Raw genomic sequence first — 18,423 nt, forward strand, 5'->3', positions numbered from 1 at the left:
GTAAGGCCCCCAAAAAGGCCCCTCTTTAGGGGGGCAGAATAATAATAATAATAATTAACACTACAGATACAATAGGCCTTCGCAGCGCTTCGCTGCTCGGGCCTAATAATAATAATAATAAGAAACAACACAGAAACAATAGGCCTTCGCAGCGCTTCGCTGCTCGGGCCTAATAATAATAATAATAATAGTAATAATAGTAATAATAATGGTGGAAATAATAATGGTGGTAATAATAATAATAATGATAATAATAATAGTAATAGTAATAATAATGGTGGTAATAATAATAATAATAATAATAATAATAATGACAATAATGGTGATAACAACAATTCCTCTAATCTCTACTACTGTTTCTCTGCAGGCTGTCAGGCTGCAGGCTCTCAGAGGGGGGCTGCGCTCTCTTGGGGTCCGCTTTGAGGTCCAAGCCATCCCATCTCATGGAGCTGGACCTGAGCTACAATCATCCTGGAGACGCAGGAACTAAGATGCTTTCTGCTTTACTGGAGGATCCACTCTGCAAACTACAAACTCTGGGGTCAGGTTCATACCTATATTTTGTGAAACTTTTCCACAGAGTGGTTTGTTTTTACCATACTGGTCGGCTGAGGACCCGACCAGGAAGACGTTTGATGAGAGTTTTTATTTATTGGGCTAAATAAAAGTCCTTGCAGATAATTGTCTGATATTTCTTCCTGCAGACTGGAACATGGTGGAGAACAGAGACTGAAACCTGGCCTCAGCAAGTGTGAGTGTTAGTTGGGCTGCAGCCTATGAATAAAGAAATAAGATCAATGGGTTGAGCCTGCCTGTAAACTGGTTTCCCTCAGATTTCCGTGAGCTGACCCTGGATGAGAACACGGCCCACAGGAAGCTGCGGCTGTCCCACAGCAGCAGGAAGGCGGCGGTGGTGAGGGAGCAGCAGCCGTACCCAGATCACCCCCACAGGTTTCACTTCTGCCAGCTGCTCTGCACCGAGGCTCTGACGGGCCGCGCCTACTGGGAGGTGGAGTGGGAAGGAGTGGTTCACATCGCCGTGAGTTACTCTGCAATCAGAAGGAAAGGAACCAGAAGGGACTGCTTGTTTGGACTGAACGGCCAGTCCTGGAGTCTGAGCTGCTCAGATGTGGGCTACGCCGTGTGCCACGATGAAGAGGAGGTTGTCCTCTCCTCCTCCTCCGTCTCCAGAAGGGCAGCAGTGTATGTGGACTGTCCTGCTGGGGTTCTGTCCTTCTACAGAGTCTCCTCTGACTCTCTGACCCACCTCTACACCTTCAACACCACCTTCACCGCACCTCTGTACGCTGGCTTTGGTTTCTGGTTCGGTGGCTCTGAATCCTCCGCCTCGCTGTGTTCTCTGCAGGACAAGAAAGCTCCTCCTGGTGGACCCTGTTAGGAGAAACACTTTTCTTTTCTTTAGGGAACGTCTTTATGTTGCCACTGAAGAGACAATGCAGCTGAATTTAAAATGCATGTGAAGAAAATCTCCAGTTTGGTTAATCTGGAAAAGGCTCAGATTGTGTTGGTTTTTTAAAGTTTCTGTCAAATAAAATATCTTGACAGAAATCCACCTTCATGCATGCTCAGTATGAGGGATTGCTGCAAAGATGAGCCTGTTTCTGGTTCTGCTGGAGGTTCTCCTCCCTGTTAAAGGGGAGTTTTCCTCTCCACTGTCGCTTCATGCATGCTCAGTATGAGGGATTGCTGCAAAGCCATCAACAATGCAGACGACTGTCCACTGTGGCTCTACGCTCTTTCAGGAGGAGTGAATGCTGCTTGGAGAGACTTGATGCAACCTGCTGGGTTTCCTTAGAGAGGAAACTTTCTCACCAACCTGGAGGATCTGATGGAAGCTGACTTTGGAAAGAGCCTTGAGATGACGTGGATTGGTGCTATAGAGAGAAAACTGAATTGAACTGATACAGAGGTTAGAGAGTTTGTCCTGCAATTGGTGGGTTGCTGGTTCAATCCCCCGCACCAACTGTCTCAGTTGTTGTGTCCTTACTTGTGCAAGACACTCCACCCAAAGTCCCTGCTGGCGGTGGTCAGAGGGTCGAGTTAAAGCGCTGTACAAGCCATTTAAGCCTTCTATGGCCTAATCAACACCTTAGCCCTAAACCAGAAATAAATTGATAAACAAAAAATGTGCAAAGTCCTCACTTTACTGGAAAAATGCTCAAAAAATGTCTCACTCAGCTACAAGTACAAGTACACACACACACACACACACACACACACACACACACACACAAATCCTTGTTTAAGACAAAAGGTGAGGACCATGAATTTGATGGACTTCCATTCCTCATCAAGCCTGCTGGCGGTGGTCAGAGGGTCTGGTGGCACTGACGTATGGCAGCCTGTGTCAGTCTGCCCCAGAGCAGCTGTGGCTGCTAGCATAGCTCACCACCATCAGGGTGTGATTGTACTGTGAAGAACTTTCAGGTTGTCAGACCAGTTAAAGCGCTATACAAGACATTTACAAGTCATTGAAGCTTTTCTATGGTCTATTCAACACCTTAGCCCTTAACCTATCCCCTAAATCAGAAAAAAATCTGTGACCAAAAAAAGGTGCAAAGTCCTCACTTTATCGGAAAAAAGCACAAAAAATGTCTCACTTAGCTATAAGTACAAGTACACGCACACACACACACACACACACACACACACACACAAATCCTTGTTTAAAATAAAAAGTGAGGACCATGATTTTGATGGACTTCCATTCCTCATCAAGTCTGCTGGCGGTGGTCAGAGGGTCTGGTGGCGGTGATGCGTGGCAGCCTCTGTAAGTCTGCCCCAGAGCAGCTGTGGCTGCTAGCATAGCTCACCACCGTCAGGGTGTGAATGTGTGAGTAACTGTAGTGTAAAGTGCTTTGGGGTCATCAGACTAGTTTAAAGCGCTCTACAAGTACAAGTCATTTATGAACTGATTATTAACAATTTCTTGGTCATTACTTAGTAAAATTAGAATATTTCCTTTTAGCTAAAACAAAATAATATTTTTGTGTTTCAGTGGGTGCTGAAGACTCTGATGCAGTTCTTCCACCTTCACACGTTTGCATGTTATCTGGACGCAGGTTGGTCTTTCTGGAGGGAGCGCGCTCACCCTTGGGGGTAAAAATAAAAGCCGAGGAGGAGGAATGTGAGCTGTGATAAGCAGCGAGCAGAGATAAACTCTGGCTTCGGTGGGCTGCTGGGAACCACCGACACCTTCAACATGCTAGCCCTCAGGAAAACGTTTGTCTAAGCAGCATTTTAGAAAGCTCATGTTGACGGGAAAGGAATCTGCTTTGAAATAAAGATCAGATTTTTACTGTAAAATAAGGTTCTGATCTAATTTACATATGTCCTGTCCAACACTGAGCTGATGGAGCTGAGAGAGATCCAGACCAGGACAGACTCCCGAGGAGACCTGATTGGACCCAGATTTCATGTTCTGGTGGTTCTGTTTGCTCCCACTGACTCATTCAGAGCAGATTCTGGTTTTAATTGCCTGGGTAATGAATGGATAAGAGGTGAGACTCCATGTTCTCTGGTGGATTCCTGTCTCTGTGCAGTTAGAGGACGCAGTGTACCGTCGATGCTGCAGATAAACGGAGCGTCCCACAGCAGCTGGTTTATCCTCCAGCTCCGCTGCTCCTGCTCTCCATCACATTCTGCTGCAGGTTCCTGAAAGCGTCTTGCTTTGCAGTCAAGGGTGACGATGACCAAATATGGAGGAAACATAATTCACGTGTTCATTTCTTACCCCCTGCGACAGACTGGCGACCTGTCCAGGGTGTACCCCGCCTCTCGCCCAGTGAACGCTGGAGATAGGCACCAGCACCCCCCGCGACCCCATGAGGGAGAAGCGGTTTGGAAAATGGATGGATGGATGGATTTCTTACCTTTGACTATTCATAAACTTTTATAGTGCGGTTTGGGGGCTGCACAGTGCAGGAGAGAAAGCATTGAGTTCGGGTGGGGAGGTCAGCGCAGGGGATTGTGGGATGCTACCAGATCTGGACTCGCTTTATGCTGCAGGAGTGCAGAAAAGGACGTCACAGCAGGCTTTATGCTCTGTTTGACCCACTTCCTCCAGGGAAACGACTGAGGAACATAAAACAGTAATGGACCTAAAAACAGCTTCTTTCCTGTTAGCGATATCGCCCCCTGCTGGGAATCAATACACCAGCAGACCAGGTCCTGTTCTGTTGCATGTTACAGAAATCCTGCTGGTTCTACGGGTTCTTGACCCGATTCAGAAATATTTACCTGTTCTCTCACATGTCTTTTAACACAGGTTTAGTTTTCCAGGCAGTGTTTATTTGGACAGCTTGCCAGTCTGTCGCAACCTGACATTCACCACACACTCACCTAAGGAGAATTTAGAGAAGCCAATTAACCTAACAGTCATGTTTTTGGACTGTGGGAGGAAGCCGGAGTACCCGGAGAGAACCCACGCATGCACAGGGAGAACATGCAGACTCCATGCAGAAAGACCCAGGGTGGGACTTGAACCCAGGACCTTCTTGCTGCAAGGCAACAGCGCTACCCACTGTTCCACTGTGGGGCAATCAATCATTTTTGCCAGTGACTGCACGTCTTTGATACATGTAAGTTTTGCTCAATAACTGACATTGTTCTGTACAGTGACTGCTCTCTGGCCATCATCAGAAACTCTTCAAACAGATTAAAAAGTTCAGTTCTGTGACGGCGCGGTTGGTAAGGATCAGTTCTTTACACACAGCTAAAGGTTAGGCCTAAGTTCAGCTTTGATGCTGAAAGATTCATGTCTGCAGGATATTTTAATGTGTTTTTGATTCTTCACAGTTCAGGAATCATAAGAAGGAAAAGTTATAGTATTTATTTCCATACATTCATTTTAAGCATCTGTGTTCTTGTTCCTGGGCAGAACATTCATGCCTTATTTCACTCGTCTTCAGGTGAAGTTTTGTAAGCGAACTCTTCTGATTCACCTACAAAAAAAGGAGAATCAGAAGATTGATTAAGAAGAAATCAACTTCTTAATCAATCACCTAATCTGGGTGGCATTAACTTGGCCTCTGGTAATAAAGAATAAACAAATCTTGGTGTTGTTTTCGACCAAGACATGTCATTTAAATCTCATATTAAACAGGTTTCCAAATTTTCCTTTTTTCACCTCAGGAATATCGCCAAAATTAGAAACTTTCTGTCCAGGAGTGATGCTGAAAAACTAGTCCATGCATTTGTTACTTCAAGGCTGGACTATTGTAATTCTTTAATATCAGGAAGTCCACAAAATGCAGTTCAAAGTCTTCAGCTGATCCAAAATGCTGCAGCAAGAGTTCTGATGAAAATCAACAAGAAGGATCATATTTCTCCTGTTTTAGCTTCCCTTCATTGGCTTCCTGTTAAATCAAGAATAGAATTTAAAATTCTCCTTCTAACGTATAAAGCCCTTAATAATCAAGCTCCACCATATATCAGAGCTCTGATTACCCCGTATGTTCCTAACAGAGCACTTCGCTCTCAGACTGCAGGTCTGCTGGTGGTTCCTAGAGTCTCTAAAAGTAGAATGGGAGGCAGATCCTTTAGCTATCAGGCTCCTCTCCTGTGGAACCAACTCCCAGTTTTGGTCCGTGAGGCAGACACCCCGTCTACTTTTAAGACTAATCTTAAAACTTTCCTTTGTGACAAAGCTTCTAGTCAGAGTGGCTCATGTTACCCTGAGCTACCTCTATAGTTATGCTGCTATAGGCTTAGGCTGCTGGAGGACATCAGGGTCTATTTCTCTCACTCTGCTGAGTTCTCCTGTTCTCCAAATTTGCATTGCATTGCATTGAAATGACAGTTGTCATTTCAGCTTTTAACTTTTTGCTCTCTCTCTCTCTTTATTTCTTTATAGAAGGTACACCTGGTCTGGTCTGTTAACTGTGACATCATCCAGAGAAGACGGCTCACCCGCTACTACCATCTAATGTAGAACAGATTACTAGATCAATGTGTGCTTCTGTGCTTTCTGTGTCTCTGCTCTGTCTTCTCTAACATAGAAAGTACTCCTGGGTCAATGTGAGCTTCTGAGCTTTCTGTGTCTCTGCTCTGTCTTCTCTAAGCCCCAGTGGGTGGAGGCAGATGAGCGTTCACACTGAGCCTGGTTCTGGTTCTGCTGGAGGTTCTCCTCCCTGTTAAAGGGGAGTTTTCCTCTGCACTGTCGCTTCATGCATGCTCAGTATGAGGGATTGCTGCAAAGCCATCAACAATGCAGATGACTCTCCCTGTGGCTCTATGTTTCTCCAGGAGTGAATGCTGCTTGGAGAGACTTTGAAGCAATCAACTGGTTTCCTTATATAGGAAATTTTTGACCAATCTGTATAAAATGATTGATTTTGACTTTGTAAAGTGCCTCGAGATGACATGTTTCATGAATTGGCACTATATAAATAAAATTGAATTGAATTGAATTTATGGTGTCCCTTCACTGCGTCCTCATTTCCTGCTTTTAAACATTAACTCTGGCTGGCTGTTTACTGTTTGTGTGTTTTATCTCTGCATACATGAAATAAACCAGCACATTCTGTGAGGTTCTGATGGTCGGTCCATCCGGATCATCAGAACAACAAACTGTTGCTAACTTTAAATGAAATTCCTCCAACCTTCAGGGAACCAGGAGGAGAAACTTCATGCTGGTTCCCCTTTGATGGGACTTCTGTGTCCCCACAGGAAAACCACTCAGGTTTCTGACTGAAGACTAAAGTCTGCCTGCCGGTCTGCAGATCTCTGGATGTCACCTTGTCACTGTGGAAAATCACTGCGGTGGAAGTTGTCGGGAGGACGCCATTAGCAGTTATCTCCTCACACATGTCGGCGGGGACGAGGAGCTGCTGGACGGCCCCGGGCCCTGCAGAGCCATTTAAGGCTATGGCCTGCAGAGAGGGGGGGGGGGAGATAAGGACGCTGTGTGACCAGCAATGTGTGTTTCTGTTAAATTTAGAGCAGTTATCAGACGCAGCTCTCCCTCCAGGACACACTCTGTTCTCCTGCAGCGGCGGCACCAGGAGCCAAGGTGAGTGCCGGAGCCCACAGGGGACAAAATACCTGATTTACTCTGCAGGAACAGCTAGACACTGCTGCCATGCGGAGCTGGAGACATCTGAGCACCGGCGTCTGCAGATGATGCGACTGAACCGGGGGATTGCTGCCGGGTATTGCTCCAGTGTTTGGAGATGTCTCCTGTTTGACTGCTGGGAGCTTCTGGTTGTTGTTGCATCTTCAGAATTCCTCTCCTGATGATGTGAAGCTCTGAAAAACACAAGAAGATAAATGTAAATATTCAGACGGCTGTGATCTGGCTGTGCTGAGGCTGCTTTCCTGGAGCTTCAGCTGTGATGTAGGTCAGTTGTTGGTCAGATGTTGGTCAGTTGTTGGTCAGATGTTGGTCAGATGTTGGTCAGATGTTGGTCAGATGTTGAGCAGGCGACCTCGTTGGGATGTTCCAGGTCAGGTCAGGTGCTGAGAAGCTGTAATGAAGAACGTTGTGACGATGCAGGGTTCTTCAGATCCGCTTGTTAGATAAAAGCTGATGGATCTTCGTGAGATCTGCAGGTGGATCAGCTACACTGACCCCTGCTGGCATAACAGGGACCTTCATAAACTGCTGCAGCAGATTTACTCTGGTTGACTCCAATTTAATTCAGTTCAGTTTTATTTCTATAGCTCCAATTAACAGCCTCCATAACAAGTCTTAATCCAGTGGGGAGTTCTGGTCCGGTGCATGCAGAACAGGAACCACCGGATCCAGACGTCCTACTTCAGAATAATGTGGAACCTCCAACACTTAAAAACCATCAACTGACTCTGGACATCTGGTCTGGACCAGAAATCCTCTGAAAGGAGAAGTTTTGATGTTTGTTCAGCTTCCTCCAGCTTCACTGAAGCTCTGATCCATCATCTCCCCGGAACCTAATTTACATGTTAGACCTCTAAAACCAAAGCGTTAACCTCCCAGAGTTCTGCTGCTTTCAACAAAGTTTGTGTAAAAAATAATAATTCAGTGCTTCAGGATCCAGATTTAATAGAGTTACATTTTCTACCAGGAGAGGTTCTGGATGTCTACAGCGGATTTGGATGATTTCACGTTTTCATAGTCTGCAGTCAGAGGGGTCAATGAAGGAGGAGGAGGAGGAGGAGGAGGAGGAGGAGGAGGAGCAGGAGGAGGAGGAGCAGCAGGAGGGATGAGCCCAGAGAAGAGCAGTGAGGAGGTTCAGAGAGGCAGTCTTATTCCTGCGCTCTCATCAGGTCTGGGTTCTGCTTCTCGTCTCAGACCATCAGATTGTTCCGCTGGAGGCGAAGAAGTTTTGTCCTGGGGATTAAATTTCCAGCAACTTTGTGGAGATTCTAACTTACAAACATTTTTCCTCCATGATTTTTCTCTTCGTCTGACGGTAGGTTCCTCTTTCTGCTCCTTCTCCTCCTGCAGCCTGACGACTCCGACTTAGAGGAGACCGTTTGTGTTCCTCCTCCTTACTTCATCGTATCCTCAGCTGTAGGATTAAAACCCGGTGGCTCCTGCTACAACCTGCAGGCAGGTGACCCGGCCAGATCTCTCAGACGTTCTCCTGAGAAAAAACATCAAAACCCCCAAAGACAAAGAAAGGTGAGCCGACCTAAGAAGATGTGCCCTGGATCACCTGGTAAAGGACCTCTGATGACCTCATGGTTCCCTGAACATCCTGGTCAAGCGTGTAAACGCTGACGCCAAACACAGGGATGGCTCAGCGGGCGCAGCTACGTTCAGGCAACATTCAGGCAACATGCAGGTCCAGAGACCAGCAGAACCAGAACCAGGCCATCGTCTGAACCCGGTCCAACGACCACACAGACCTTTGGTTTGGTTTCCCTGCAGTGTAGGAGCTCCTCACCAGGCCCGTCCACACGAACCCCGATCCAAAGGTGATTCTGATGGGACTTCTGTCTGTTTCAGGTCCAGGAGGAACTCAAGCTTCACCATGAGCCGGCCGCCGTTCTCCACCCAGGACCTGCTGCTGCTGCTGGCCGTCTGCTCGGCCGAGCTACCGTCTCCAGCAGCAGGAGGCTCGGCGTCGGCCCTGAGGTCCAACGCCACCGACAGAAACCAGACCAAATGCGGCGGCAGCACCGACTGCTTCGAAGGCGTCATCCTGCCGGTGTGGATGCCGGAGAACCCGCCGCTCGGCGAACGCCTGGCCAGAGCCACCATTTACTTTGTGGGGCTGTTCTACATGTTCCTGGGGGTGTCCATCATCGCCGACCGCTTCATGGCATCCATCGAGGTCATCACCTCCCAGGAGAGAAAGATCACCATCAAGAAGGCCAACGGGGAGAAGATCACCACCACGGTTCGCGTCTGGAACGAGACGGTGTCCAACCTGACTCTGATGGCGCTGGGCTCCTCCGCACCTGAGATCCTCCTGTCGGTGGTGGAAGTCTGCGGTCACAACTTCAACGCCGGCGAGCTGGGGCCCAACACCATCGTAGGGAGCGCCGCCTTCAACATGTTCGTCATCATCGGCCTGTGCGTGTCCGTCATCCCCGACGGAGAGATCCGACGGGTGAAGCACCTGCGGGTGTTCTTCGTCACCGCCACCTGGAGCGTGTTCGCTTACACCTGGCTCTACCTGATCCTGGCCGTCTTTTCTCCAGGTGTGGTTGAAATATGGGAGGGACTGCTCACACTCTTCTTCTTCCCTTTCTGTGTTGGATTCGCGTACGTGGCGGACCGCAGACTCCTCTTCTACAAATATGTGTACAAGCGATACAGAGCCGGGAAGCAGAAAGGGATGATCATCGAGACGGAGGGCGAACCGGACCTCCCCTCAAAGGTGGACATCGAGATGGACGGCAAGACGCTCAACTCTCACGGAGATGAACTGGTGGACGGAGAGGGAGGCTGTGAGGTGAAGGAGGCCGGTGAGGAGGAGGCCTGCAGAGAGCTGGCCCGGATCCTGAAGGAGCTGAAACAGAAACATCCGGAGAAGGAGACGGAGCAGCTGATGGAGCTGGCTAACTACCAGGTGTTGAGCCAGCAGCAGAAGAGTCGGGCCTTCTACCGCTGCCAGACCACCAGGATCATGACAGGCGCAGGTAACGTGCTGAAGAAGCACGCCGCCGATCAGGCCAAGAGAGCCACGCAGCACGACGTCTGCTCCGAGATCTCAGTCAGCAACTTCTCCTCCAAGGTCTTCTTCGACCCCGGGAACTACCAGTGTCTGGAGAACTGTGGCAGCGTGGCCCTCAACGTGGTCCGGCGGGGCGGAGACCTCACCACCACGGTCTGCGTGGACTACCGGACCGAAGACGGCACCGCCAACGCCGGCTCCGACTACCGCTTCACCGAGGGAACGGTGGTGTTCGGCCCGGGGGAGACGGAGAAGGAGATCCGCATCGACATCATTGACGACGACATCTTTGAGGAGGACGAGCATTTCCTGGTGCACCTCACCAACGTGAGGCTGGTGTCAGACGGCGCCAATGGCCACAGGCCGGACCACGGCGACGGCGCCGCGGGGCTGGGCCTGCCCTGCACAGCCACCGTCACCATCTTCGACGACGACCACGCCGGGATCTTCACCTTCGAGGAGCCGGCGGTGACGGTGAGCGAGAGCGTCGGCGTGATGGAGGTGAAGGTGACCAGGAACGCAGGAGCCCGCGGCGTGGTGGTGCTGCCGTACAAAACCATGGAGGGGACGGCCAAAGGAGGAGGAGAGGACTTTGAAGACACGCATGGGGTTCTGGAGTTTGACAACGATGAGATTGTGTAAGTTTCTCACGCAGATTTCACACAATTCAGAGTTAGAAATGCACTGAAGCTCCACACAGTCCAGCTCCAGGTCTTCATGCTGACAGGATGGAGGTCCAAAGGCTTCCATTAGAAAACAATAAAATGCCAGAAAGCCAGAACATAAACCAGCAAGAGCGACGCAACACAGCTGAAAATAACCAGAAGTATGGGATAAAGTTCCTCTGTTGGTCATTTAGAGTAGGTGCAGCATGGAGGAAGACCTGGAGGAGTCAGGATGAAGAGCGGCTATGATGTTTATGTCCGCATGTCTCACTATTAATTAAAATCAAAGTAGTTTATCAGGAAGGCTCTGTGAGGCCGGTGTTGATCAATCAGACAGAAACCATTCAGAGCAGCTGATTGGTCCAAAGTGAGGCGAGCTACAAACCAGCGCTTAGTCTGATCCGCTCAGTGAATCTCATCTGGACCTCTGTCTCTGAACGTCTGAACTTCCTCTTCCTGCTTTCCTGCCGCTTTGCTTTAACGACCCAGACTCTCATTTCCATCATGGTTGGTCTCGTTAACACAAACACACCTTGGCTCAGGTGAGGCAGTGCAGACACCAGGCTGTGAAGATGCAACCGGACTTTCTCTCAGTGTCTCTGCCGGTTCTGCTGGTTCTGACTGAGCAGCCTGCAGTTGGAGCGCTGCTGTTTTTAAGGCCATCCACGGTGGTTAGGGGCTGCTGGTGTGATCTCTCTGGACGACATCACAGAGCAGGTACGCTCGTTCTGCCAGGGTTGTTTTGTCTTCAGGGGGAAATCTTTAAATATTTTCACCCTTTCTTCTCCCAGTAAATTATGTTGAACCCTTTATTCATCACTGGAGGTTAGTGCTGTGGATGAAAGTGTGAACAGCAGCTGCTGTTTAGCCCGTTAGACCAGTGGCTCCGCCCCCATCCTGCCTCATGATCGCTCCTTTTGGCTTCACAGCCGCTGGTTTACATTCCTGCAGCCAGACTCTTTCCATGTCTGCTAGCAGCTGGAATTAAAGCACAACAGCTTTGATGACTTAACAGCACAAACATGCCGGAAAACTTCCCTACTGCATATTAATGTTGTTCTTTATTCACACTGAAAACCCAGCAGAGCAGAATCAGACCAAAACACCAGGCTTAGATTTTACCTCCATGTTAACCAAGAGGAGCCACCTTCCTGCAACTACCCATGATGCTTTGCATGAATTGTTGGAGACAATTGCTGTCGGTGAACTGGGCCGATATTTTCACACGTGAATAATCCGTTTGTTACAGAATAAATACAGATGAAACTGTTTTTAACCCTTAAAAGGAACAATATCAGGGAAGCATTGAAACCTTGAAGTTATAGGAGCAGGACCTGAAGAACATCCGTCAGGTTGCTGCTCTGCTGCAGACCAAGTGATGGAGGATGTGAACGCTGTTTCCCTCTTAGCCAGGTCTGGTGATGGATTATAACATAATCAATCATCCATTCATTCCAGGATCTATATTCTACCTGAAATGTCAGGTCACACAAGGACTGAGGCTTCTGCTGACCCTGTTGATGATTTAGTTTTTCATGCAGTTTTTAATTATCAGGAAACGGTTGCTGGTTGTTTGGATGTTTTGTTCTGCTCTGAAACAGCAGCAGAGGACAGTGATCTGGTACCTTTAGGTTACGGTACAGCGCCGCTACGGCTGTGATGATGATGTTCTGTAACTCCTGAAGAAGAAGAATCTGGATCTCAGATCTCTGACCAGAGATTCTTCTTCTTAAAACTAAAAAGCTTCAGTAATGATCGTCTTTAAAGAGCAGCTGAACCCCAAATCCACTTCTTTCTGCACATAAACTGTATGAATTGGGCCTTAAAGGTGCTATCTTTACGTTACTGTGGGAATCTGAAGATTTCCATGTAAACGTGTTTAATTCTGCTAAATTTGGCCTTTGGAGGTGCTGCTGATACCTGGTGTGTTTAATGCAGTGGAAGCTCTGAAGCCGTTCCTCTCGCTAACGTTGGTCCTGATGTCTGACGGCTCAAAGCGGCGCTTCATCTGCAGCGCGGCGAAACCCAAAGTGGGGATTTCTGTTTCTGTGAAAGTTAATGTTTGAGGCTTCCAGGGTTTTACAGCCACTGTTTATTCACCTCTTCCATGTTTAACCGAGTCTAACTTCCGTCAAACCTGCAGCTGTTTGCTGTTTCTTCTCTCGGCTGCAGAAAACTGAGCAGGCTCTCAGCAGAGCTGCACTGCTTGGTATCATCTGGAGGAATGAGAACTAGCAGGTGACCACGGTTAGAAGCTGTTTACCAGCAGCACCGCGGTTCTTCCTGCTGAGGTCCAGCCGTTGTTGTTTTTCCTGCAGGTTAACTCCAGCCTCCTCTTCCTCACCTACACCAGGAGCTTTGTGTTACAGGTGGACGTGTGTTGACAGCTAACGTCAACGTCTTGTTTCGGTCTTGGTTCCTTGTCCCCACATCTCCTCAGAGAGAGGATGGGCTTTTATTTTGCATCTCCTGGTGCGTGCAGCAGATAAACAGCCCGCAGCTTTCTTCCTTATTAGGCCGTCCAGCTCTCAGCGGCCAGGACGCTGGCCGGCCTGCAGCTCGGCCCATAAAGCAGCGACGGGGGAGGTCGCTCTGGCCTGCAGCCACGGCGCCGGTGCTGTAAAGCTGCAGAGACAATAAGCAGACTGACGGTGAGGATCAGGTGCTGCAGCTCCACCACTCACAGCTCTGTGGACCCGTCATAAATCAGGATGTTCTGTGTTTTCCAAACATGTCTCAGCGCCTCTGAAGCTCTCAGCAGCTTCTCAGCTTCTGGAACTGTGTGACAGGATCCTTTAAAGGTTTCCTAAAGTTCTCTTTGTTAACTGGACTTTTCCCATCAGACCCAGGGAAGTGGTTCCTGTGAGGATCCAGAAAAGTTCTTTGGGTTTCTAGCTTCTGTTGAGTGATGATGAAGCTGTTAGACGAGGAAGAAAGTTCGGCATCGCTGCTCCCATCAACAAGTCCTTCACTTCCTGCAGCTTTAGCAGTTTCTCCATTATTTTACAGTCTGTTGGGGTTTATATGCAGAAAATCTGAGAAAGCTATTTTCAGTAATTGCAGTATTTTCTGCTCTTATGGTTCAGGCTCTCATTATTTTAGCTTTAATATATTTTACTGCTGTGTGAATCTGCAGGCTGCCACTGATGCTTCACCTGAATCTCCCCACCGAGGGACAATAAGCAAAATTTAGATTTCTGTTAAAAAGCAGATAGTTTCTAACTTGATGTCAGGAAAATGACCTAAAACAATATTACAGGTACTTTTAGCGCCATTCTGTTGCTCAAACCTGCATTTGTTATAAATCTGTTTTTAAAATCATCTGCTGGTTCATTTTTAACCAAAGGCATTAGAGCCACCGTGGAAAGTCCAAAGCTGCAGCAGGAACTAATGTTAGCATTAAGGTGACGTTGACACTAGTTTTCTCCAGAGTACCTTGTGCCTCTGATGCAGGCCTCAGGAAACACGTCAGATCTCGGCTTCATTGAGCTGCACTGCAGTCTCCGTCTAGAAGAACGCTGAAACAAATCAGTAGGATAACGTCTACAGAATCCTCAGAGGCCACCATCCTCCATGGTCTAGATGTTCCTCTGCTGAGGTGATGAGGACCAGGATGGAGAAGCTCAGAGGGGTCATGGTCCATCAGTCAGTAAAAAGCTTCTGTTTAAGGGAACTTGCAGACCAGGTCTGGATCAAAGAGACGGAAGCAGACTCTCAGGAACGCTGCAGATGGTTAACCTGCAGCTCTCTGCCTCCTACATCTTATCATTCTGCTCCCTGTAGTCCGTTTGGGGAGAGGAGGAACATTCAGCAGATCTCTCTGAGCTGATTGGGCGAAACGACTCCTAGTGCCCGCCTACCAAAGGTTGGTTTCAGCCAATCACAGTGTTATAATAAAGCGTGAGCAGCAGACGTGAGAAAACACAAGCTACGCTGGTTAAGGAGCTTTTTGCTGCTCTTTCAAGAAAGAAATTGTGGATTGTGACCAATCAGAGGTGAGAGCTGCAGCCGTAGACATTATATATGTAGGCGCCTCATTACGTACCGGAGCGCATCCTGCGGCGCCGCCATCTTGGATGGGTCTCCTACTCCAGGCTGGCATAGCAGCCAACAGCATTAAAGGCAGAGGGAGCAACTTCACCGTATTTTCTCCAGTTTATGGTCACAATAACCGGTGATAGCTACTGAAAGTAGATCATGTGGTGCAGATCAGCATTTTGGACTGAGATTGGTTCTCAGATTAGTTTTTACTTGGTGAGAACAATGCAGAAACCCAACAGATGGAGCATTATTTTATGCTTATTAATCTGTTATCACCATATTTCACAAACTAAAATGAACCACGTTGCCAAATTAAGTTCCCTGGAGTTACAGAGTCTGAAGCTGCAGCTCTAGTTAACAGGGTGTAAGAACCTGGAATGACCTGGAAACTTTAAAGAAGACTTTTCCAGGCCTTTAAAAAACTGAATGCATGTGAGCAGAGCACGCAGAAATATAGAGGAATTATTGTTGGTGTGTAGAGGTTCAGGATTTTACAGTGAGAGAGAGAAATACATTTAAATGAACAATCCAACCTGTTTTTTACTATAATATAAAACTTAATAATTTATACACATACTGATTTGTAATACCACATCTATTTGTATTGTAGTAGTTCAGTAGGAAATCACATATTTATACATTGATATGCCATATGTCTGTCTATTGAAGACCATAAATCTGTGGAATATGTTGTTTAAACAAGATATTTCAGCATGAAAACATGTTTTATGTGTGACAGCGTCCTGGATCATAACCACATCTCTGCCGTTTGTAACAAACCAAACCGTGTGAAAATCAGGTATAAATTCAGGGAGTTATTATTTATTTTAGATAGGTAAACAGCTTCTTCAGCACAAATAAAAGCACTGGGGGGCGCGGGAGAGACCCATCCAAGATGGCTGCCGCTCTGAACCGCAGCTCAGCACCTGTCCATGGGGCGTCCACCTGTATACTGTGGCTGCAGCTGCGTCCTCCTGTGCTGCCGTGTTCATGTTGGATCAGCAGCTTCATCGCTCCGGTACGTCCCGCCTTAAACCACAATGCTGCAACGTGATTGGCCAGAACCGTTTTTGGTTTAAATATAAACGGTTGAAGCCGGACAAGATGGATTCCCGTGTGTTTTTGAAGGCAGAAATCACAAAAACTTCCTGGTGCCGGGTTGAGCCACTCCTGTGAGAAGTCCTGCAGGTCTAGATCTTCTCCCACTGATGCTGATCAACGGTCTGAGCTCCAGGCTGCCCTGCTGCATGCTGGTAGTGAGGGTGCACTTACCTTCCACTCCTTTCCCACGGTTGCTGCGTTAAATGAAGGCGTGGAAACGGCTGCATGTCTTCTTCATCATCAGGTGGTTTTAGAGCCTGGTCATCGTTACAGAGGGCCTGCTTTCTTTCCCCGACATGATCAACGAGTCTCTGCTTCCTGCTGCCAGGACTTCCTGTTCCTCTGAGTCTGATGTTGCTCCTGGTGTTCTCCATGTTTCCTCTCCTTCATCACTCCCCAGCGCTCCTCTTCCTCTGCAACGTCTCCTTCTGCTTTCTTCTCTTTCAGCAAAACCATTCAGATAAACATCGTTGACGATGAAGAGTACGAAAAAAACAAGAACTTCTTCCTAGAGATCGGAGATCCTCAGCTGCTCGAGATGAGTGAACGGAAAGGTGGGGGCGTCGCCACCCTGTGTCCTGACCCCGCCCACTTTAACCTCTAACCTCTTCATCCTGACTCACCTCAGCTCCTTGCAGGGAGACCTCAGATCTTCAGAGATGTTTGCAGCCTTAATTTGGGGTTTTGTGGTTCTCCACCCTCGTCCTCGTGACCCGCTGTCCTCGTTGATGAGGTGCTGCAGACGTTCTGGAATCTCCTACGTTCATTGAAGTCAGCAGCAGGACAGCGGGTCCTGAGGACCAGCGGTGGGGGCCACGGGTCTGATGCATGTCCATCCGTCTACCTGCAGGCAGGGGGGGGGGGGTGTCCTCCTCCTCCTACCTGTAGGTGGAGCTCTGTCAGTTTGTAATGGGTGTCTCTCTGTGAACTAATGCATGACCACTGACCTCCCCCCCCCCCCCCCCCACAGGAAGACCATATCTGTTAGAATAATCGACCATGAGGAGTACGATAGGAGGGCCAGCTTCTACCTGGAGCTGCAGGAGCCCTACTGGGACAGGAGGAGATGGACAGGTGTGAGCCTTACCTGTCTGACACCCTCTGACCTCTCCTTCCTGCTTCTTCTGCCCTGCTGCCTCTTCCTATTGGCTGGTGCTGTCAGGGGCTCGGCTGTGATTGGCTGAGGCTCCGCTGCCTCTTCCTATTGGCTGGTACTGTCAGGGGCTCGGCTGTGATTGGCTGAGGCTCCGCTGCCTCTGCAGACTCATTAAAAGCCCTGAAAGGATCCAGAGTCCAGCAGACGTAACGGTTTAGGACAGAGAACCTGTTCCACGTTGGTTCCAGCGTGGAACAGGTTCTCTTCTTCTCTTGCTCCAAACTGAGCCTGAACGTCTGAAGATGAAGTAACTTCAGCGTTGTTAAGCTGAGACACCGCCTGGTTCCAGCTGCAGCAGAACCTTAAACATGTTCATGAAATGATCTGGAGAAGCTTAGCGAGACGAGGAGTTCTGAGCTCCTTGTTTCCTGTTTCCTGCTTCCTTGTTTCCTTGTTTCCTGCTTCCTTGTTTCCTTGTTTCCTTGTTTCCTGCTTCCTTGTTTCCTGTTTCCTTGTTTCCTGCTTCCTTGTTTCCTGCTTCCTTGTTTCCTGCTTCCTTGTTTCCTTGTTTCCTGCTTCATGCTCGTCTCTCCTCTCTTTTCTCTCTTCAGCCGTGTTGCTTCAGGAAGTGGGTAAGCAGCTTCCTCTCCTTCCTGCCTAACCTTCCACATCTTCTCTCTGAGGCAAACCTTTCTCTGTGTCTGACTGGATGTTCTCGCTCACAGGTGGCTTCGTCCAGACAGGTAGGAGATCCAGTCACGCCGGTTCTGGTAGGAGGTACCGGTACCTGGCGGACCAACATTAACTGATGCTTTCTGTAACATTTTATTAGACAAACAGCTGTTTGGTAAGACACCGCTGGTGGTGGACATGTTTGCTTTAAAAGTGTTTCAGCGCTTGAAGCAGCAGCGTGTTTGGTTCTGCTCACCTTCAGCACATCCTCTGACGAGGCTCTCGTTTACCACAGAGTTCAGTAGAACACGCCGAGAACGCGGCCATGACAGTCCCACATCATGGCTCCTCAGTCCAGAACCAGACCAGACAGAACTGTGAAGGTCCATCTTCTCCACCGTCTGCGTTTAAAAGGTCTAAAGCAGAACGGTGGCGCAGAAAGGAGGTTAGCTGCTGCTGCAGGAGGTTCTAGAGGACAGAACCGGGTCATACGCCGCAGCAGAGGTAGGCAGACCAACCCAGGGCTAGGCTGGTGGAACCGGGTCCAGGTTGAGGTCCAGACGACAGCAGCTCAGCAGACGTCCAGGCAGGAACGTCGAGGAACCCTCATCTCAGTCAAGAGGAAACCAGAGACGAAGGAACGCTGGAAAGCTTCCAAACTGCTGCTGCCTGCTGTGAAACAGGCGTGGAGAATAATCCTCGAGAACAGCAAGCAGAGGAGGTT

At 48.6% G+C, this 18,423-nt stretch overlaps 2 protein-coding genes across 6 annotated transcripts in view; both read left to right on the forward strand.

Moving 5' to 3' along the window:
* Positions 1 to 1,604, forward strand: part of LOC105919296 (NACHT, LRR and PYD domains-containing protein 3) — a 28,931-nt gene extending 27,327 nt beyond the window's left edge. For all 3 annotated transcript variants that reach the window (XM_036134477.1, XM_036134478.1, XM_036134479.1), the window contains 3 exons: positions 368 to 541; positions 705 to 751; positions 834 to 1,604. In XM_036134477.1, the coding sequence (XP_035990370.1) occupies positions 368 to 541; positions 705 to 751; positions 834 to 1,399 (787 nt within the window). In that variant the 3' untranslated portion in view covers positions 1,400 to 1,604. The remainder of the gene's footprint in view (positions 1 to 367; positions 542 to 704; positions 752 to 833) is intronic.
* Positions 1,605 to 6,974: 5,370 nt separating this feature from the next.
* LOC118562196 (sodium/calcium exchanger 1-like) lies at positions 6,975 to 17,770 on the forward strand (the record flags this gene model as incomplete). 3 transcript variants are annotated; one of them, XM_036134474.1, is given in 6 exon segments in its annotated part: positions 6,975 to 7,033; positions 8,447 to 8,623; positions 8,951 to 10,762; positions 16,379 to 16,485; positions 17,639 to 17,659; positions 17,753 to 17,770. In XM_036134474.1, coding segments are annotated over 4 exon segments (1,933 nt in total), but the record flags the coding sequence as incomplete, so codon positions are not given.
* Positions 17,771 to 18,423: the final 653 nt, after the last annotated feature.

Source organism: Fundulus heteroclitus, unplaced genomic scaffold (assembly GCF_011125445.2).
Source record: "Fundulus heteroclitus isolate FHET01 unplaced genomic scaffold, MU-UCD_Fhet_4.1 scaffold_822, whole genome shotgun sequence".
NCBI classification, from domain to species: Eukaryota; Metazoa; Chordata; class Actinopteri; order Cyprinodontiformes; family Fundulidae; genus Fundulus; species Fundulus heteroclitus.